The sequence below is a fragment of the Rutidosis leptorrhynchoides genome, unplaced genomic scaffold, assembly GCF_046630445.1.
Source record: "Rutidosis leptorrhynchoides isolate AG116_Rl617_1_P2 unplaced genomic scaffold, CSIRO_AGI_Rlap_v1 contig78, whole genome shotgun sequence".
Lineage (NCBI taxonomy): Eukaryota > Viridiplantae > Streptophyta > Magnoliopsida > Asterales > Asteraceae > Rutidosis > Rutidosis leptorrhynchoides.
Genome location: NW_027266870.1, coordinates 27,057 through 48,457, shown reverse-complemented (window position 1 = coordinate 48,457; position 21,401 = coordinate 27,057). Strand labels below are relative to the sequence as shown.

General features: G+C 33.4%; 5 protein-coding genes across 5 annotated transcripts; 2 read left to right on the top strand and 3 right to left on the bottom strand.

Moving 5' to 3' along the window:
* Positions 1 to 1,076: 1,076 nt before the first annotated feature.
* Positions 1,077 to 1,874, bottom strand: LOC139885089 (RNA polymerase II C-terminal domain phosphatase-like 4). Its single transcript, XM_071869040.1, has one exon. The coding sequence runs from the start codon at positions 1,872 to 1,874 to the stop codon at positions 1,077 to 1,079; it is 798 nt and encodes a 265-aa protein (XP_071725141.1).
* Positions 1,875 to 3,856: 1,982 nt separating this feature from the next.
* Positions 3,857 to 6,571, top strand: LOC139885088 (microtubule-associated protein 70-5-like). Its single transcript, XM_071869039.1, has 11 exons — positions 3,857 to 3,938; positions 4,104 to 4,255; positions 4,342 to 4,512; positions 4,583 to 4,753; positions 4,838 to 4,993; positions 5,094 to 5,240; positions 5,347 to 5,418; positions 5,500 to 5,937; positions 6,010 to 6,075; positions 6,289 to 6,302; positions 6,388 to 6,571. The coding sequence occupies exons 1-11, from the start codon at positions 3,857 to 3,859 to the stop codon at positions 6,569 to 6,571; spliced, it is 1,653 nt and encodes a 550-aa protein (XP_071725140.1).
* A 198-nt stretch (positions 6,572 to 6,769) lies between these two features.
* LOC139885081 (pentatricopeptide repeat-containing protein At4g16390, chloroplastic) lies at positions 6,770 to 8,854 on the bottom strand. Its single transcript, XM_071869032.1, has one exon. It carries the CDS (start codon positions 8,852 to 8,854, stop codon positions 6,770 to 6,772), a length of 2,085 nt encoding a protein of 694 aa, XP_071725133.1.
* A 1,123-nt stretch (positions 8,855 to 9,977) lies between these two features.
* On the bottom strand, positions 9,978 to 14,345 carry LOC139885087 (uncharacterized). Its single transcript, XM_071869038.1, has 3 exons — positions 14,224 to 14,345; positions 10,860 to 10,932; positions 9,978 to 10,598 (listed from the first exon to the last, which is right to left on the bottom strand). Exons 1-3 carry the CDS (start codon positions 14,343 to 14,345, stop codon positions 9,978 to 9,980), a joined length of 816 nt encoding a protein of 271 aa, XP_071725139.1.
* A 1,626-nt stretch (positions 14,346 to 15,971) lies between these two features.
* Positions 15,972 to 17,775, top strand: LOC139885082 (heavy metal-associated isoprenylated plant protein 7-like). The gene is made up of 5 exons (XM_071869033.1): positions 15,972 to 15,980; positions 16,058 to 16,193; positions 16,337 to 16,536; positions 17,052 to 17,142; positions 17,420 to 17,775. The coding sequence occupies exons 1-5, from the start codon at positions 15,972 to 15,974 to the stop codon at positions 17,773 to 17,775; spliced, it is 792 nt and encodes a 263-aa protein (XP_071725134.1).
* The last annotated feature ends 3,626 nt before the right edge of the window (positions 17,776 to 21,401 follow it).

Below are 21,401 nucleotides of genomic sequence, written 5' to 3'. Positions count from 1 at the left end.
AAAAAGTGTCAATTTAATTCTACTAAAGTTACTGAACTTGTTGGTAGCTAACTCGATTATTTCCACACCCTTTGTCATTATATATCTATGCAGCCACCTTTGTTATTTATAGTTTTGTAAGTCCCCTCTCCTTCTCCAACATTTGATAAACAACTGCTGTAATGAACAATTCATTCATTTTGTTCTCATGAAGAATTCAGTCATTCGTCATTTTATTATATATATCTGTTCCAGTTTTCATCTTTTTGTCTTCTATGTTAATGGTAATTTTTTATTGGAAATATATCATGTTTTCGCTGTGGATGTTTAATTTCGATGAGATCCGCTCTAATTCTCAAGTTAGATGACCATGTAGCTAGCTAGCTGTTGAAATTGATCGAATTCATGAAAGTAATATAATTGCTGGCATCGTCTAATTAAGTGTATCAAATTCGGAATGTAATTAAGGATCAGACTGTTAAGTAGTACAAATTGTTAGCATGATCAGTTAACATCGAAAGCTAAGATGACCATGCATCTCCCTGCTGTACGAATCGAGTTTCGGTTCGGTTATAATTGTTCTCAGATAAGATGAGGTAGATTATTTTGACACATATTATATACGTGTCGAGCTACGATTGGTTAATGATGATACCTAGACAATTTTTAACGGACGTTAGTGTCAAGGTACGAAATACTCTAACGGAATAACAAAAACAGGGACGTGATATTTTGAAAAATAATGGACGATGTGGGTCAGACACGTTGAAAAGAGGTACCAAACACAACATTTTGCCCTTTAACATTTATTGATTATTAGTATATATTAATTCATACATCTTCTAACGAATATATATTAAGCAAACAAATTAGAATTAAGCAATTAATTATTAGGTTTTGACAATAAATTTGTATCGTATGAGACTAACATCAACCCTACAGAGATTTTGTTACAAAGAATATGTTACGAAGAATATATACAGAGATTTTGTTGTTTGTTGCATCAGATGATCTCTACTATTATTAACGAGTTAATTAGTAATCAAACTAGAATTCCATAATTTCCTTTATTATTATATCGTTCAACGTCTATCATGTTAATCTTTCTTCGTTTTTCTTGGGGCTTCGCGATCAACTTCAACCTCAATCATGCTAATCATTCTTCGTTTTTCTTCGGCTTGTCGACCTAGAATTATCCTGACGTCCCTACGATCATCTTCATCAACCACGTTGTTGTTTCCCAATTGGAAGAATCTTTTGTGTACTCCTTTAGCAATCTCTAGGATGTTCATTAACGATCCCCCGAATTCGCATTCGTCGCTCCTGCGCTTCAAGTATCCATCCCCTTCTCTCTTTGTGCCGAAATAATTGTACCTCTCGATCACCAACAGATTCTCGCTATCGTACGGCCATATTTCCGTGTCGTCGATGATGAGGATGGCACGCTCTTCCACTCGTACAAGGTCAAGAGTCTTGAACTCGGTCGGAGTGTCTTCCCTGCCGATGATCCTCCTGTACTGTCCAAAGTACTTGCCTTCCGGGTCGAGTAACTTGGCTATGCACCTTGCATACATCTTTGTCCCCTTCGTGTATAAAGACAGTTCGAACAAGGAGTTGGCTTGCTCCAAGAATGCACGAACATACGGTCTTAATTTCACCAAATAATGGACAGATTCTAATTCGAACATGCACAAACTTTCCCGGAAATCCTCGCAGTTCTGCTTCAAGAAATCGAAATCTTCCGGTTGCAGATCATTGAAACAAACGGCATGGAGCAACGTTTGGTCGATATCCAAAACCAAGTGAAGCTTGCTTTGCTTTAGTAAGTTCTTGGTAATGATCTCTTTTAGTAAAGTCTTAGTATTGATCTGTGGTCGATCGGTGATTTTAGCCATTAGATAATTTTTCTGCTCTTTGTTTTGGTTTCAATATGAAATTTTGCAGCGTTATGAAAAATCTAGGTTTTGATTTCAATTTATAGGGGAATTAATCCGTACTTCACAAGGAATTGTGTTACTTGGCGAACAAATATATATAAAAAAAGAAAGAAAGAGGATAGTTGCTTGATAGGTCCTTATACTATAACTAAATTCACGTTAGGGTCCTGAAACTAACATACATCACATATAGGTCTCCGTCTAACATTGATGATTAAAGCGTTAGTTAATGCCCACGTGGCATTAACAGAGCTGTTAAGGAGATGACAAGGCATACCCTCGTTGTTACGTCATTATTACTTGTTGATTGATCTATTAATCTCATTGTTTCCTTTTTACACATCACTTTCAACTTTCAAAAGATAAAACAAGGTCAGTCAAGAATTCAATCAACTAGGCAAAATATAATTAATTAACATCTTAATCAAATCCCCACAATTAAGACTTGAATATGTTTATTAGAAAAACATTAAGTTAACTCTATGGGAATAGTTCAGTGGTGGTGTGCTCCCACCTCAAATAGTGAGGTCAGGGTTTCGAGTCGTACAGTCTACACACTAACTTTGTAATTAAAAAAAAAAAAAAAAAAACATTAAGTTGGTGGATTCTTCCCTTTGTCCTCCAAAATACTACTAACCTTATGGCAGGTTAAATGAGCTGTACTTTGTTTTGAAGCAACTATTATTGAGTCAAGATCCATCCTAAGACTTTCACTAAATTTAAATTCGATCATATTAATATTGTCTAAGCAACATTTTACGCTCAAGCAATTAAGTATATATTAAATGACGAATTTTGTATGCCCAAATATCTTCCATAAAAACTTCAAAAGTGTACTCTCTATATTTTATAATAATTGATGTTTTGAGTTTTAGTTGCATGTGTAATTACTACATATAATTAGGGTATTTTCTAAAACAAAACATATATTCCGTATTAAGCTATATATGTTGTTTTGTTTAATTTGGAAAATCTTGAACTATTTTTTTCTTTAAAAAAATAACTTTGATACATTTAATCAATTACGCATGCCATCAAAATCCAAAACATCAATTATTTTAAAATATATATTTTGTTCTTAACGTGGTGGAACATTGATGTAATCTCGTTGAGAACGGGAAAAAAAAAACCTTCCAAAAATGCAACCTCTTTTACTTACAAAATTCTACTCCATATCAGAAAAAGGGTTTATAGTAGATGGAAATTTTCATTCTTGATACAATCTTTTGAGTTTTGACCTTTGGCCAAATGAATTTCATTCGCTGATAGATAAGGAGAGACATGGCCACGGTGTTAAGAACCGAACCGGATCAAAATCAAATCGAATCGAAATCGAAAATTTTATGACTCAATTCGGATTCTTACTTTTGATAAAATTATATAGAATTGATTGGATTTTATAAATTTAAGAACCATCTGTGGATTTTAAATTAGAATAGGACCGAATCGGACGTATTAAAGCGAATACTTCTTTAACACTGATTTAGTCAATTTAAGCCCAAATTTATACAGTATGAAAATAATATAACACCTAAATTATTACTAACATTTTATTTATCATATCAACAGCAAGTTTTGGACTGGATAGGTAACACCTCATGAACATTTTATTTTACGCGTTTGACACTTAGACTGGTTAATGTTATTTTCTTTTTCCAAGGATTAGAAGAAGCCAGCTTGATTGGCCGACGAATGATAATAACTGGAACATCAAAGTTTCCTTGCTTCATGGTAAAGTGAAATAAAAAAATGTCAATTTCCATTCCAAATCCTATCTTGGCGGTCAATTCCTCCATGGATCTCCATTGCTATAAATTATCTGAACCCAAAAACTTTGTTCTTACATTAAACCAAACACAACACTAGCTTCTTAACTTTGTCTTTGTACCATTTTCTTCTCGGAAGATATACACTTAACATATAATTAACCAGAAGAAAATATGGTTGGTTTTGAGAAAATGCTTAAAGGAGGAAATGACCCTTTTGTGTTTGAGCTCAACCGCTTGCAGAATCAGCTTAAAGGTTTTAATTTTTCTTAATTTCCCAATTTTCAGAATTGGTTTTTGTTCTTTCAAAGCCGTGACATGTAAAAATGGTTTCTTTGTTGCATGAGTCTTGTTTTAGTCTGGTTGAGTGAATTGCAAGTTATTGTCATGTGACAAATAGGTTTAAAAATTTTGGTTACAGAAAAGGAAAGGGAGCTGGGTGTTGCTCAGAATGAAATCAAGGCATTGAGAACTACTGATGTGTCTAAGGATAAAGCTATAAAAAATCTCAGAAAGGAAGTCAATAAATTGGACCTGAAACTTGGTGTCACTAGAAATGTCCTTGAGCACAAGGTATCATAAATATTTTAATATCCCAATTATCTTACAAAACTTGTCAGACTTTGAAAAAACTTAAATTTGAATTTGATTGAATGTAGAATCTTGAAATCAAGAAATTGACAAATGAGAAGAAGGAAGCATTGTCAGCTCAGTATGTTGCAGAAGCAACACTAAGACGGGTACATGCGAGTCAAATGGATGACGATAATGTCCCTATCGAGTTGATCATTGCTCCTCTCCAAGCAGAAATTAAAATGTGTAGAAGTGAGGTATATCAAAATTTTGAAATTCCTGCTACTATGAATATATACATTTTTTCAAATGTTATTTTTTTTCCAGATTACAGCTCTACAGGATGATAAGAAGGCTATGGAACGTCTGACCAAGTCGAAAGAATCAGCTCTCCTTGAAGCAGAGAGACTCCTGAAAAGTGCTTTAGAAAGGGCTCTTAGCGTGGAAAAAGTCCAAAACCAAAACTTTGAATTAAAAAGACAAATTGAGATCTGTCAGGCAAGATTTCTGGACAAAATCTGGGTTGAACTTTGTTTCTACAGTGTCTAACAAGTGATTTTGTGTTATATATACCTTTTGCAGGAGGAGAACAAAATCTTGGAGAAGACAAATCAGCAAAAAGTCTCAGAGATTGAAATGCTCAGCCAAAGAATTCAAGAGCTTGAGGAGGCCATTCTAGCAGCTGGAGCTATGACCAATACTATCCGAGACTATCAGCGCAGAATTTCTGAATTACAAGTAAAAAAATTGGAAATTCTAGAAGCTTTAGATGATAATGGTATTTTAGAATCAAGTCCATGGTTAAAGTCAATGACATTTTCTTTGATGATGATTTCAGGAAGAGAAGAGAGCACTTGAGAGGGAGCTAGCGAGAATAAAAGTTTCGGCAAATCGAGTAGCAAGTGTGGCTGCCAATGAATGGAAGGATGAAAATGACAAAGTCATGCCTGTCAAACAATGGCTGGAAGAAAGAAGGCTGATGCAGGCATCTTTTCTCAGAATACAAACAAGAATTACAAAACCTGAAAGATGCTAACAATTAACATGACTATATATTATAAATAAAACTTATCAAAACATTGCTCATGTAGGCTGGAATGGAACGCTTGAGAGACAAGCTAACCGTGTTGGAGAGAACAGCAAAGACAGAAGCACAACTGAAGGTGAATTTGATTTCCCATTTACCAATAAGTTAATTTCCACATAAATTATCGGCCTCTTGTAATTATTAATTTTTTTTCCAGGAAAAATTGAAGATGAGGGTAATGACATTGGAAGAAGTCTTATTAAACAGTGCCCCCAAGACAGGAAAAGGCCATAACATTCTAGGTTACCTGAAAAACAACACCGGACTGAAGAAACACTCTCTCTCACAGAAGAAAGGTATTTTGCCGACAAAAAACAAAGTTATTGATCAGAGCTGGGGAAAGGAAAATGCTGAGGCGGATAAAAACACAGACACACTTTGCAAGGACGATGCAGCAACGGTCACCAGGGAAATCAAATCAAAACATGACGTCAGCGATGAAGAACGGCAAAACGAAGGCAGTCTGAATTCTCACAGTGAAGAAGATATAGTTTCAGGTTTTCTGTATGACAGACTTCAAAAGGAAGTCATTTCCTTAAGAAAGTTATGCCAGGTCAAAGATGGTATTTTGAATTGCAAAGATGAAGAAATAATGGTAAGCATTAGAAAACTCTCTTGAGGTGAAATTATTTTTTCCATAAAGATATTAAGATAAATTATTTTCCAGGTGCTCGTGAAGAAGGTCGAAACGCTGACGAAAATAGTGTCCAAGAAAGTAAAGAGAGAAGCAACGGCAAGAGCAAATGAAGCCACACTGCTGACGAAAACAGGAAGATCAGAAGACAAACTCCTATAAAAAAACGGTGACATCCATCAGGAAAATTTTCTTTATGCTTGCTGCGGATTTGGACAGCTCGAGTCATTTATTGAACATAGATAGATAGTATAATTCATTGTTTTACTGGCGTGTTAGATTTTTCAATGTAAATATAATGTTATATTTCAGTTTCCTGATGATGGGCGAGTGAAATAGTGTTTTTGGTTCAAGGTAAATGGACCAGATAAGGAGGTTTTGGTGTCTGACATTGTAATTGAATTATGTAAGCTGTTTTGGGAGTTGTACGGATGAAATACGATACGATTTTCATGGTTTGCTTCCTTCAACTATTGACATCGAGGATTTCTTGCAACAGACGTTACAAGTTTGTGTAAGCAAGCTGACGGTGGATGTTCTGAAATCACATAACATAGAAAGAACAGAGTACTCTGTTTCAATTGGAAAACTTTAGAAATTCAATTCTTAAATTTATCAGTTGTATGAATATATAAAGGTATAAAATTCATAGTTCCCTAATACAATACAAAACTTTCTCATCTATGTAGAGAGATGTAATGAAATGCCGACAACATCATTGGAAATATAGAGAAGCACATTCTGTTTGTTTATAGACATTACATGTTCATGTCAAGAGAAGCTCCTTGAATATCTAAACAACGGCTACTTCAGCAGTACTTCTTGATTCCAACCATGACTTGGCAGCATCACTTGTAGTCAAGAACCAGCCAACCTTATCAGGAGCCTCGTGGAATGGTGCATTTAGTTCCTTCAAATGTGATTCAAACACACCAGCCAACCCTTTATCGGAAAACTTGTGCTTTCCGTGTCCAGTGTTTATTCCAAGCACAGGAGGAAGCTCTTCCTCAGATTCCAATGCCTTAGTTAAGTCATTTATCCAAACATGTAAAGCAGTCAAAGCAGCACCAAGAGAAAGACTCTTCAAATATAAGGACCACTGAGTTGCTGATCTAGACTGTAAATCAATATAAATATCCAGTTTAAGTCCTAGGTCAAGCAGCTCACAAGCTCTTTCCAATTGATTGAGATTGACGCAAAGATCGATCAGGCAATTACAGTATGCCTTCTTAACATCTCTACCGATGGAGCTTAAAAGTTGTGAAGCTTCCTCTTTGAAATCTCCCTCAAGGTTTCCCATTAGGAATTTTACCACATTGCCGAGCTTCGAATCGGCCTTCTCGACACATTCAGTAAGCTTGTGGAGCTCTTCTTTTGGTGTTTGGGTCATCACATTCAGAAGACAACCACAAAATCGTTCATCTGGAGTTATGCCCAAATCTAGGAGCTGATTGACAGTCCTCACCACATCATCTGTACGCTGTGCTTTTCCATAGCATTGGATAAGTGATGTCAACACGAAGATATTAGGCTCGAAGCCTGCTTCCATCATCGCATTCAACATGCCTTCTGCCTCAGATACTTTTCCGCAACAGGAATATATGGTAATTAAGGATGAAAAAGTAAAACTGTCTGGTTTGCAAGATTCAGAATTCTTCATGTCTTCATAAATCTCCAAAGCTTCATCGGTGAAGCCGACATCGGCACACATGGACAACACAGTGTTATAAAGAATTGCATTTAATTCCAACCCCTTCTCCTTCATCTCCTTATATAAACTCAATGCATCCTCACCATATCTTGCTTTACAATAAGCCCGCAATAGAGCCACATACGTAACCCAACTTGGGGTCAACCCATTATCAATCATCTCCTTGTAGATACTCTTTGCCTGCCAAGGCCTTTTGGCTCTCCCCATAGCATCTAACAAAGTGTTGTAAGTAACCAAGGTTGGCTTTACGCCAAGAGCCTTCATCTCTTCATGAACATTCAAGCAGCCATCATAATTCCCCGACATACCGTAAATCCTAATCACGGTGGAGAATGTCACAGGATCGAGGCGCCATTTTTCTGCTCTTGCACGGTCATAAAAGCTCATAGCCTTATCAACGTTACCGGATCTTCCATAAGCATCGATAATGGCTGAGTAGGTAACGTCATCAGGATCACATCCAAAGCTAGGCATCTTCTCAAACCACTCAACAGCCTTACCGGGCAATCCGCTCATCCTAGCAGCACTAATTATAGTCGAAAATGTAACATTGTCGGGCTTAATCCCTCTCTGAAGCATTTGATCAAACAGTTTCTCAGCTCCCTCCAAATCTTTATTCTTCCTAAAGACTTTCAGCGTCACATTATAGAGAATGACCTCACCGGTGAGTTTCATAGTCTCCTCAAAGTATTTAAGCACAAGGAGCGCATTTTCACGATTCATCATGTTATTAATAACAACAACAGCATCTTGCATAATCATATTACTTCCTAACCCAATCAGGACATCAAAAACATCCTTTTCATTTGATTCACACGAATTCAAAGACTCAGCTGCTTTAACAAGGGAAGCATACCTTGAATCATACGATTTCTTTCTAAAAAGTGAAGCTCTGGGGCTCTTCGGATTGACCCAGATATACGTTTTGGGTTTCCCATCTGGGTTTTGAGAGTCCGACCCCTGAGATTCTTCCGTCGTTGCTTCGTGTAAGGAAACATGGCTGATTTTAGCTTTCGAGTGAAATGAGACAGAGTTCGGTTTTAGAGGAGAGTAAGTGAAGAGGTTTCTCGTTGATGGCTTAAGAGAAGAGAGATTATTGTTGCAGAGAGGTTGACGGTGGTCGTGGAATAGAGAGGCTGGTGGTGAATAACATAAATTATACGCCATTTCCTCCTTCTTCTTCCTCACTGCGTCTGAACTCTAATGTGTAAAGCTTCTATCTTGCTATATGGCCTTGCCTTATCTACATTCTACACAAATAAAACACTTGACTTGGACAATAATGTCGATATTACCCTTGTTTAAAAGTATCTTGCAATTTAAAAGCCAAGGGTGGTCCTGGAAGTGCGAAATCTTTTCATAATTTGCCATAGCCCATCAGTATGTTGGCCCCAAAATGGAGCACATCTCAAACACGTTATAATGTTTATAACTGTAACGTTTTTTCTTTTAAAAAAAATATATAAATAATATAAATAGTTTACACTTTTATTTTTTAAATTTATTTAAAAAATGATGTATCTAGATATTAATAATTATTAGATATATTAATTTTTGAATGAATTTAAAAAGTCAAAACTATTTATTTAAATACGGAGGAATACAAAATAGGAAAAAAAATATTATTAGAAATTTTTATTGCCCGAGTTTGGTTGTGTAAATTGACGATAATTTCATAATCCTTCAAATTAGATAAAAATTGTAGATGTTATCAAAAAAATCATCCACAACCAAATCATTGTGACGAATTATAGATAAAAAGTTCGTCAATATAATCATAGAAATTGCAGTTTTGATTGAATATAACCACCCGAAAGTAATAAGACAATAGAAGTATATAACTAAATAAATAATCATTCTTTTCTGTGCATAACTTCTTTCACAATATTCAGATCGATCCATACAATTATTATCGGGCAAGGCAAGGGTTAGGGTTTGGGAAATGGGAGATTGGGAGTTATCTAGCTTGTTTCATCTACAAAATATTTCAAGAGTTTAAATCAATGACTAGAACATGAAATCAAAAGAAGATTGTATCGCAAGAAAGAAAAATTCAAAATGAATGATAAGAGTAATATATCCTATTATCCTCCAAATATTGCCCCACAAATACTAATCAGAAAATTTATATATATATATATATATTGTCCCAGAAAAGCTAGAGCATCTACTAATGTTTTAATGTCAAAACTCTACTGTAGCTAGCATAAATATCTCCATAGCCGAAAATTGACCAAACTAATTAAAATACAACCAATGATCTATAAGCAATCATTATTAACAAAAAAATTCAAACAATGGTACAAGCTGATGGATTTCCTTCATTGATGTAATCGCACCGATTAGTATAATAACCACCACTCCAATTCTCATACACCGGCTTTCCATAAATAGAGCATGGGTCATAGTAGGGCTGTTCAGGCCCACCACCATAATAACATGGTCCCCCAGGGATCCCTTCCCAACACTCATTGCAACATGTTGCTGGGGGTGGAGGCGGGTAATGCGCCGGTGCCGGCTCCGAAACTGGAACCGATTTCGATTTCGGAGCAGGCACCGGTACAAGTATGGGTATGGGCAATGGAGTCGGAGCTGGTTCAGGAGCCGGAGGTTCTTTAGGCCTTTTGGGCTTTTCAGGCTTTTCCGCGGGTTCTTCGGGCTCTTTCTGGGGTTTTATGGGCATTTCGGGTATTAAATCGGGTTCCTTGGGCTTGTCTTGTTTTTTCTTGGGCTTTTCTGGTGGCTTGGGCTTAGTTGGTTCGACAATTTGAATGTCCTTGACTGTCTCTCCTCCTTTACAACATATCTTCTGCTTTATTTTCTCAGGGCTGCAACAGACCACCGTGATTGTCACCGTGTTCTTCTTCTCATCAAATATCTGGTCTCGAATTTCTCGTGTAAGAAAAAAAATCTAAGTTTTTTTTTTTATCGATGTTTAGTGATAATTAAATCAAAATCAATACATAAATCAAGACAAGAAAGAAACTCACGAGGGATTTTACACAATATTTTCTTGATCTTCCTGTAACACTTATAACATTCAAGATCAACTTTTATCACATAGTAGTAACCTGTATACATTGATTAATATATACAACATATTTGTTAAGGCTAAGATAGAGAGATTAACAAAAATACATATAATTAATTTATAAATGAAAGAAACACAAACCTTTGGATCCCCCATAATTCGATCGCAGATCTTTTTCTGAAGATCGAGCTGAAACAAAACTTTGAGATGAAATCTAGAAGAGCATGTGAAATGAAAAAGAGATTGTATAAGTTGATGCCTTTTATATATATATAAAAGCTACATATATAATTTATTAGTCGACATGATGGTGACACGTGTTATGTTAATGAAGTTTGAATATACATGCAAAGACGTGGATCATAAAAGATTTTGTTGTTGCTGTTAGGAAAGCAGGTTTCAATATTTACGGTTCTTCACTATAGTCTTTATCGGTTAGTTAGCGGCAATATATGTTGTTGTGGGCTAACTTGTCATGACGACTTTCTATTGACATTCTATTAGTATCATATAAAATAAAATACTTTTCATGCTAATCCAAACTTGGAAATTTGATCATGATCTCCGATCACAAAAAATTCGATGATCAATTTTTTATCATGTGTTGATAATTGAAACGAGAAATTAATCTCATAATTATCGAGGATAAAAAGGAAAATTTAATCATTTTTTATGAGTCTGCTCACATAAATTGTGAAAATAAGACACTATGCAAAGTGTAAAATGGTTTTTTTTTTCTTTGTTCTTATTAATATTATTTTTATTTTATAGCAAAACCTATATATGTAGTAATTTTTAATGCTTGGCGTGGGGCCTCACCAACCATACATGAGTATATGAAAATCAATCAAAGATGACCAACACCCTATATTTCCTGTTCAACTGTTTTTGATGGTTTTTACCCAACTCCATAAAAAAATTCAATGTTTTTCATCCTTCTAAGTACTCCCTCTCGATTCAGACTGTTCATTTTATTTCAAAATAAAATATTTTTATACATAATTTTAATAAAAGTATATATATTTTATTTCATCTTTTTCTGTGTATTGATATTTAAAAAAAAAAAATTTATTGAGAGATGAGAAATACTAGTTTAGAGAAGAAGTTTAATGACGAGAATGAAAAATTGGCCATTGAATTAGATCCACATTCCACAATGACTAGGATGAGACTTTTTGGTTAAAACAGAGATCGCAGATTTTGTGTGGGTTGGTTGTGTTCAGGCCCATATATCTGGCCCACTCTTGTTTGGGATATCCATGATTCGTTTTCTACAAGTGGTTTATACATTTATGATGTTTAGGCCCATATTAAAGATTTTTGAAGTTTGTTTTGTTAGGAAGGAGGCCTAGGGAGAGTGGCTCACTCATTCACTCGTATCCGTCCTTCAAATGTTAATACGTAGTATTAGATAAGGGACATCATAGAACTAGATAGAAATGTAAGGACTAAATGCATAAATGATAGAAGTCCTAACTACATAAGGACTAAATAATCTTCATAGTTTAGTCCCTGAGTCCTTTTATGTCAATTAATGAAATTAATTGTTTTTATGTTTTAATTAATTGTTTATTAATTAGGGTTAAATTGAACTAAAAGATAAAAATGGATTTCCGACACAAATATACAGTAAAACATAATTAAGCTAGCTAGCTACCAAACTATTCAGAAAATATACAAGGTCGTGGATGGCTCTTGTTTCCCATCTAAAAGTCCACGCAGTTAGGTCGACGAAGGAAGTCGCATTAACTCCATGCCTTATTTTTTATTTTATTTTTGATAATAACTCCATGCTTTATATGAAATGAATTGAAACATATATAATATAACTACAGTATGTGGTACTTTTTTAGCTTTATTTCAATTATGGTATAGTAAAAATGTCCACATAAATTGCATGGAAACATAATCCATTAATTTTTTTTTAATTATATTAAATATCGGAGCATCAAGAATGAGCGAAAAAAACACTAAAAAAAAAAGTATTCTAGTCTCTTTTTTTCATCATAATCCACGAAAAGTATAAAATATATCATAGTCCATGGATTAATAGTATAAAATATTTCATTAGCTAAGAAATTCCTACCTTCAAATTTAGACGATATTTTCTCCATCAAATCAAACGTTTGATTTTATGACGTTTTATAAATCTTTTCATGCATTAAATCTATTTCACACTATAATTTATCAGTTTAACGGTTTCTTCTTTGCTCATATCATATGTGTTATATTGGTTCGATTTCCTTTAAATGCTTGTCGCACTTAACTGTTGTCTTTCTTCATAACTAATTTCATATTGTTAATACCTAGCTACTTAATTATATATCAGTAAAATTACAACCGCTAAATTATTGATATTATTTTTGATCGATGTGAGACTTAATCCAATATGAATCTCCTAGTAGCTAAAGCCGATAAATGCGTAAAAAAAGAGTATAAATATGATACATATCAAATAATTTTCGTATTATAAGAAATGGTATGCAACTATATATATGTGTGTGCGCGCGCGCGCCAAGAAAGATGTATAGTAGTAATTGCTTTGTAAATGAACATTGCCTTATGTGGTTCCTACCATGAAGGACCACTTGGGTATAAATTAGATTATATGTATTGTGCATATTCCATGCAATTCCATAGCTTTTGCTTTCAAGATTCTAACATTCAAATTTTTCAGAATCGCCCTTTTGATCCAAATGAAAGAGCAACATCTCATCCTTAATTCCTTTGCATCTTTCCGTTTATACCTTCAACCAGCTTTTTCACATATCCCATTTAAATATCTCATTACATATTTAAGTAACTTATCAGTTATCATGCTTGTTATATATCTTTCCAGAAAATCATTGACATTGATTTAAATTATATTAAAAAAAGACACATACTTTCCATCCAACGGATTCACCCACCGATTTGTGCAGCCTAACAGATTTCATTAATTAATCAATTCTTATTTTGAATTTCCCAAAGAATTTGTTCGAAAAAATATCTAGCCAATTCCATTAAAATCCACGATTGATTGTTAAACATCGTAAACAAATGATTAATCATTGAACTTTATATATCTTGCTCTTAAAATTAATATGATCGTTGGACTACAAAATGTGGAAGATTGAATGCGACTATACCATCTATTATTCTATTTCGAATCATTGAACTTTCTCTTTATATGCATTATTTGAGGTTACAATGAGGAATGAACAAGCAATCCACATAAGATCAAAAAAAATTGCAACTGGGAAAATACCTTTTTTTTTTCCCTTATAATTTCTAATCCATTGAATATTTATCAAAAAAAAATACACAACTATTTCATTGAGAGAGATTCTTTGCTTGAGGTTCAACTAGATAGAGTAAAGACAGGATATGAATCACCTTTCCTTTTTTCCTCTATTACTTTCTCATGCCCACTTTGAGCTTATATTGGAAAAACTAGACTACAAGATGGTAATGCTTATCATACACGTGGCAGTCGGTGAATGGTTGATACAGAAACCGGACCCACCTGATTCCCCATAGCTTTAACTTCTTTTCACTGGATTCTGATAGGCTTACCAGGCCGGCCAGAGAAATTGAGTTTTCAGTGAATGATTTTCTTGGGCTTGGATACAAATTAGTGGGCTCCATAAATATGTTTGTTTGTGCGTCTATTGTATAATTTGTATATTATTTTTTTCTGAAATTATAATTTGTATTTTTTTTTTGATGAACTTTATTTTTTTGATGAACTAATTTGTATTTATTGTCACTTATATATACACTCGTTTTAAGCATAACACCCATGAAGCGATTAATACTTTGAAGAAAATCGTACGTAGTTTTCGAATGGATGAGTCATACCAAATTTATATAATTCAGTGAACAATTCGATATGGTTGGAGTTTTACGATATTTTAGTGATCGACATTTTTAATTGCGTTGGATTTTTTTTATCAATTTAACAGTTACTTCTTAGTTCAAATTAGTTGTATTAGTTCGATTTTTTGAAAATATTACTTATAAAATGAATGAAATGATTTATTTTCCATAAAATAAAATCTCAATGCAGAATCCAAACTGGTCTGGATTTTTTTTACTCAAAATCTGACAGATTATTGGATATTAAGAATAGCAAAACGTAAAGGCGAAAGGATATTCGAAAAAAGTTCACATCTCAAAAGAATAAGAAGATATTCAGTTTTCCTTTTTGTGCATGAAATAAAGATGATACTCATTTTCTCATAAGGAAGAAATAAAGAGATACTACTTACTAAATTGTGGGGTCTATTTTGCATCTTTTTTTCTTTTAGACTAATTATTTTGCTTTTTGAAAAACAACTCTATTATATTGTTATTAATCATAAAATTATTTTGATGTTAGAATTGAATTATGAGGTCTTCATTCAACAAGTAATCATTTTATCAAACACTTTTTTGTTTTTCCCTTGAATTACATCGATGGATTTTAATTTTATCTTTTGATCAAAAGGAAAAGCCACGAAGTCAAGTTGCCAACTACGACAGTGAATTATTTCTTCAGAAGATTGGTGTTCTATTTTTAAAGAACGAATATTGGGATATAATTATATTATAGATTAAAATATTTTCTCTCTTCATATCAAAATATATTACATAATATTTAATTTTTAAATTTAATTTATATAAATATGTATTTAATTAATAATATTCATTTTATATATTGATGAATGTAAGAATATATCAAAATACATATATTTTGATTTTAATTTTTTTATAATATATATAAACCATATGTAATAATATATTTTGATAATAGCGCAAAGGAAAAGCCATGATTAAACATGGCACTGCAATGCATGAAATTTGAATATTTTGCCAATGTTATGAGAGTAAATAGCGCACAAAATGACCAAATTGTCCTAGTCTTAAATGACATGTTGTACCAAATTTCCAAGTCAAAATAGTCAGAAAAATTATATAAGAATGGCATTTCGTTAGGTACTGGAATGACATTTATTTTGTCTACTCTGCTAAGGCCCATTTAAACAATAATAATAAATAATTTTTCTCAGTACAGAATCCACGTCAGCTCTACAGAATCCCAACCTCACATAAATGCCCTCTCTCTTTCTCTCTCTCAGAGAAACTTACAGAGAGAAAACAGAGTGTTGTTAGTGCTTCTACAAGGCCTCAAAAGCAAGAGAGAAGAAGAATTAGAACAAAGTGTTCGTTTTTAAACTAAGTAGTTACATTTGCCGATACAGATCTAGCTAGCTAGCTAGTACTTCTTCAACAATGGGTGAAGTAAGTTTCAAATTACTTTTCATTTTTTTCAAATATTTTTATATATATTCCTGCAAATTGATAAAATAGTAATTCAGGAGAAGAAAGATTCAGAGAAGAAGGAAGAAGTGAAGAAAGAAGAAGAACAGCCTCCAGCTGAAATCGTTCTCAAAGTTGACATGCACTGTGAAGCTTGTGCTCGGAAAGTTGCTCGAGCCTTGAAAGGATTTGAAGGTCTGTTATCCTTTCCTCTGTTCCTTGTTTTGTCTTGTCTGTAACGGTAACTTTCATTAATTATGACTTAATTATAGTTTTATCCCTATAATTTAGCAAATTCTACTTTTAACCCCCTAAACTTTCGATTAATGCTATTACAGGGGTTGAGGAAGTAAGTACGGATTGTAAGGCAAGTAAAGTGGTGGTCAAAGGGAAGTCAGCGGATCCATTGAAGGTCTGTGAAAGGCTTCAGAAGAAGAGTGGGAAGAAAGTCGAGATTATTTCTCCATTGCCTAAACCTCCCGAAGAAACACCCAAAGAAGAGAAGAAAGAAGAAAAACCACAAGACAAAAAAGATGAGGTAATTTAATAATCTACTAATCATGATTAAGGGATCCTAAGCATGTTTAGTTTGTTTAAATAGGATAGGCTTTGTTGTTGTAGTAGTTGTTGTTCTTGGTTTTTGGAGTCGACCCACACTATCATTACTTTTGCCATTTGACAGTGAAACTTGGGACTACACTAGTACTATAGTGCTGTATTTTTATATATTGTTCCGTTTTATAATATGATATGATACTATATACTATCCTGACATGAAAATAACAAAACAAAGGAAGAAAAAAATATGGGCACATTTTACAAGAAGATAAATTTTACATGTCTTTAGCCTTTTAATTTACCCCATTTATATACATTATACACTCAGCACAACAAGTTGCTGATCTGGATTGCACAGAATTCACGGGTTGGGGGGTCGACCCAATTAGAGTACATATACATAATTTATTCTTAGCTAATTAAGCTAATTAATTATTTAATACTTGTTTTCAATTAATTAATTAACCCATTTGAACTAATGTTTAATTATGGCAGCCTCCTCCTGTGGTGACAGTGGTGTTGAAGGTTCGAATGCATTGTGATGCATGTGCTCACGTTTTACAGAAGCGTATTAGAAAAATGAAAGGTATTATTAATCCCGTCTCAAAATATATATTCCCTCCGTAAAAATTTGCATTTATTTTGAAAAGAAGGTAGTAATATTTTTTAAATTTAGACAAATTAATATGTATATACTTAGTTAAAATATTTTGAACATGTCAATTTAGATAAACATAATATTAGAAAATATCATATATTTTTTGAGACGGAGGGAGTAAAATGTATTTACATTCACATGAATTTCATGAATTAATTCGTGATCAAGGTTTTAATCAAGTAATCAAATGTTTTATATATTGTAGGTGTGGAGTCAGTTGAAACAGACTTAGCCAACGGCCAAGTAGTGGTTAAAGGCGTGATTGATCCGGCAAAGCTAGAAGATTACGTAAAGAAGAGAACCGGAAAGCACGTCTCCATTGTCAAAGAAGAGGAAAAGAAGGAAGAGACAAAGAAAGCAGAGGAAGACAAGAAATCAGACGACGCCGTCAAAGATAACGGAGACAAAAAAGAAGGGGAAGCCGGCGCCGACGATACCAACAACGTTGACATAAAGAATAGTGAATACTGGCCATCAAAGTATTATATGGAGTATGCTCATTCTTACCCTCCTCCTCAAATGTTCAGTGATGAGAACCCTCATGCTTGTTGTCTTATGTAGTAATTACCCTTTTATTTTATATCATTAGCTTAACTAATTAGTCAATTAAGCAAATTTTTATCTAGTTTTATTATGCAAGGAATAATTGTTGTAATGTGTAATTGTGTTCGTAGGTGTTACTTAGTTTTTGTGTTTTTTTTCGAGGTCTGAAGAATGTAGCTATGAGGGTAAAACATTTCGCAAAAGCGTAATGTAATAACTTTTATGTTGTTAATAATTTCTCTACATCCCGATCCGCCGGAAAAAACTCGTAAGGTGTAGACGAGAACCGAATTTTTTCAGTTTAACAGAGAAAACAGAGAGAGGGAGAAAGACCAATATTGATTATAGTTTACTAATCTAACAACCTGCCAGCTAGGATTTCTACTCTTAACTACCTTAACGAATTCTCTTCCTAGCTAGATTTAGCTAGGAATCATCTTCCCATGTCAGATTAGTATGTTCCAAGTTAAATCATCTTCCATGTCATCGATTTCTTTGATATTGGGCTTGAGGCCCAATTCACATTTAAGTTATCCAAGGTCTTAAGAACTTGTTTGAAGTACTGATTTCAACTCCTCTCAATCATCATACTATTGAGTATTGATTGAAATAGAATCCATGTGTGTACGGTACTACTCGAATGTTCGGTAGAGCGCATGTATACAATATTCGAAGATACGTACATTAAAATCTTTTCGGTCAAAAGAATCGATAAAAAAAAATTGTGAGGAACACGCAAGTGAATTTGAACTCGCCGTAATTGTGGACAAAGGTAGATCAGGAGACGATATAAACGTCTATGTTCTGCACGTGACCAACAAGGCTCGCTCTCAGTACGTTAGCGTGCCGTTGAATTCAAAAGATGCTTGCTATTCGTTTGTGTTAAAGAGAACTCAGAATATGGATCATATATTTGGACCTTAAACCGACTTGGTGGTTAAAAACGGGCCTTGGTCGGCTTTCGGATGTTCCGGCCGGCAGGCACGCCTATCCAAGTCGAATGTTTATGGAGCTAAATATTTGCCACACATATAATAGGCGGGATTGTAAGAACAATATGATACTATTCAGTTTCGGAATCTGGACCACAAGGCCATTGACCCCTGAGAAAAGAATAAGAGTGGGCCAATTAAGAACACGAAATTAACTTGAAACCGACTTGTTAGGTCCTAGTCATATAAAACAAGCACAACGCCGTTAGTGGGTTTGTGCCCGATATTGGATTTGATCAGGCCATGAGTGGGCAAAAGTAGTGTAGATTGAACATTTGGGTCTTTTTTTTTTTCTAAGTATAGCTAGATATATTCCTGTCTGTTAAGCCCGTTGTGGGGGAAGGGAGGGGACCCTTAAATATTTGGTTGCATTTCCTTCACTAAGATCTTACACAATATCTTCCATAGACTTGTATGTCGCATAGCTCTAGATCCTAACACATACACACTATACAAAACTCATTTCTCTTCAAGCTAAGAGCACATAGCATAGGCGCCTGATCACCAGTCGAGAGCGAGCCCTACATTGCAAACAAGAATCTCAAGTCGTGGATATTTAAACCGTCGTCGGATCCCCCTCCATTCCTGATTCCGATCAAGCTTGTATGTTTCTTACATTTATTCGATTCTCGGACGAAACAAACAATCTTCTACTAAGTACAGAAAAACAAGTTTCTGTTAAGTCGTGCGGTCATTGCATGCCATGGTTTTTATTGTAATTTAATTTAGAAACTCGTTTAATTGATGCTCATCAAGTTCAATATTACTAAACAATTAATACTTACATAATCATTTGAATAAAAATGAAGGAAAAAAAGGACTTCCAAGAACATATATAATATAACTTCAAGAGGCAATTGGGACCACATCGATAAGAAAAACGAAACCACACATATAAGCATTAATTATATAGTACTCCAAAATATGTTTTTGTTTTCTACCTACCAAGTGGATAATTCGGAATGCGATTACATATGACAACCAGCCCTACACATTTTTTGGTCACCTCTGCTGGTAGATGCCTAGTCTAGTCCTGTGATCAAATTAATTTTTTTATGAGGAAAATATTAAAATTCCTTTATAGGATTATTTCTCTTTTTCAATCAAAATTCCCACCTCATTCGATGATGTATAATTATTTTCGTCTCAAAATAAAATATAAATTTTTTAATATAAATTATATTTTGAGAAATTTATATTTTATTTTGAGACGAAAATAGTATTATATCTCTTAATTTAAATAATTTTAAAATATTTTTATTAATAATATTAAAATATTAAAAATATATTTTTATAATATATAATATGATTTTTTTATGTTTTCAAAGAACCGACCATAAACCGACGATTTAAAGTTATATTTTCAATGATCCAAGTATAGGTCGGTTTTTAAGCAGTTACAGACCGTTTTAATAAAGTGGATTTTAAGAATGTTTTAGGCCGGTTTTAGTTCGTAAAAATTTTGAACCTTACATTAACCAGTGATATGCGGTTCAAATCCAGATTAAAGCTGATTCAATATCAGTTCAAGATCGGTTCAGATTTATACTTAATACTTTTAATTTTTTATTGATTTAAGTTGTTATTCAAATCAAGGTTACGAACCAGAACTGACCTGAAACAGTTTTAAAATTTTATATTATTATAAGAAAGGTATTTTTGATATCTTAATATTATTAATAAAGATATTTTATGTTTTTTGAGTTGATGGGTGTAATAATAAGTTGCATTGTTGAAGGAAAGGTTTAAATAATTTTAATTGAAAGAGAGGTGTAATCCTATAATATATTTAAGGGAGGGTTTTAATATTTTATCTTTTTTTTTTAATGGGCAACATTCATTTTATTTGATAAAAATTTATGACAAAAATTTGATACATGCCTTAATAGGAGACTTTAAAACCAACAATAAATCAAAAACTGACATGTAGTAGATATGAATCATATGATAATATCTGATATTTTTTATATAAGAGTTGTTTGGTTTTGATAAAAATCGTTACATTAAAATCGTTTTTGATAATTACTTTTCAGGATTCACAAATTCATTATAAGATATAATAAAATTTGTGTATAAAAAAATAGAATACTTCAAACTTTTAAATAACATGAACCAAACACATGCTTAAAATAAATAAATTTAAAAATTCAAATATAATCATATTTGTCACATATCTTTTTTTATTTGTTATTTGTTTTAAAGGCTCTTGCTAGCACAGAAAACAAGTTTTTCCCAAAAATTATATATATAATACATAAAATTACAATTATGAATATAGATGAACTAGCTAATATAATAGGCTTGAGCTAAAATAGAGCCGCTAGCTAGGTCGATAGATAAATAAATCCTTCAAGATACAGATGACAGTACAATTAAAAACGCGAAATAAACTCATAGTCTAAAAAGATTTCTCGAACATTTGATTGAGAATACTGAACAGCAACCTCAGATCAAATTAAATAATTTTCTTTTTTCTTTTATTAATGTATGATTAGATGAAATGAACTGTTATCTTGAATAATTGACTCGATGAACTTGCTTGGAAACTGCAAAAAAATAAATCATGTTCATAAAGTGAAAGGGACAGTTTCGTCCGACTGTCCTTATTAGGCAACATGGAGTTATGGCCTACGGATGGCCATGGAGACGTAT

What these genes read in the sequence shown, in the direction of transcription:
- LOC139885088 (XM_071869039.1), top strand. Translation starts at nt 3,857, where the DNA reads ATGGTTGGTTTTGAGAAAATGCTTAAAGGAGGAAATGACCCTTTTGTG. An exon ending in CTTGCAGAATCAGCTTAAAG is followed by an intron (nt 3,939 to 4,103) that starts GTTTTAATTTTT and finishes TTTTGGTTACAG; the next exon opens with AAAAGGAAAGGGAGCTGGGT. An exon ending in AAGAAAGAAGGCTGATGCAG is followed by an intron (nt 5,241 to 5,346) that starts GCATCTTTTCTC and finishes TTGCTCATGTAG; the next exon opens with GCTGGAATGGAACGCTTGAG.
- LOC139885089 (XM_071869040.1), bottom strand. Translation starts at nt 1,874, where the DNA reads ATGGCTAAAATCACCGATCGACCACAGATCAATACTAAGACTTTACTA.
- LOC139885082 (XM_071869033.1), top strand. An exon ending in AGCCTTGAAAGGATTTGAAG is followed by an intron (nt 16,194 to 16,336) that starts GTCTGTTATCCT and finishes ATGCTATTACAG; the next exon opens with GGGTTGAGGAAGTAAGTACG. An exon ending in CACAAGACAAAAAAGATGAG is followed by an intron (nt 16,537 to 17,051) that starts GTAATTTAATAA and finishes TAATTATGGCAG; the next exon opens with CCTCCTCCTGTGGTGACAGT.
- LOC139885081 (XM_071869032.1), bottom strand. Translation starts at nt 8,854, where the DNA reads ATGGCGTATAATTTATGTTATTCACCACCAGCCTCTCTATTCCACGAC.
- LOC139885087 (XM_071869038.1), bottom strand. Translation starts at nt 14,345, where the DNA reads ATGGAGCCCACTAATTTGTATCCAAGCCCAAGAAAATCATTCACTGAA. An exon ending in TTAAAGCTATGGGGAATCAG is followed by an intron (nt 10,933 to 14,223) that starts GTGGGTCCGGTT and finishes ATGCTCTTCTAG; the next exon opens with ATTTCATCTCAAAGTTTTGT. An exon ending in GAATTATGGGGGATCCAAAG is followed by an intron (nt 10,599 to 10,859) that starts GTTTGTGTTTCT and finishes AAAAAAACTTAG; the next exon opens with ATTTTTTTTCTTACACGAGA.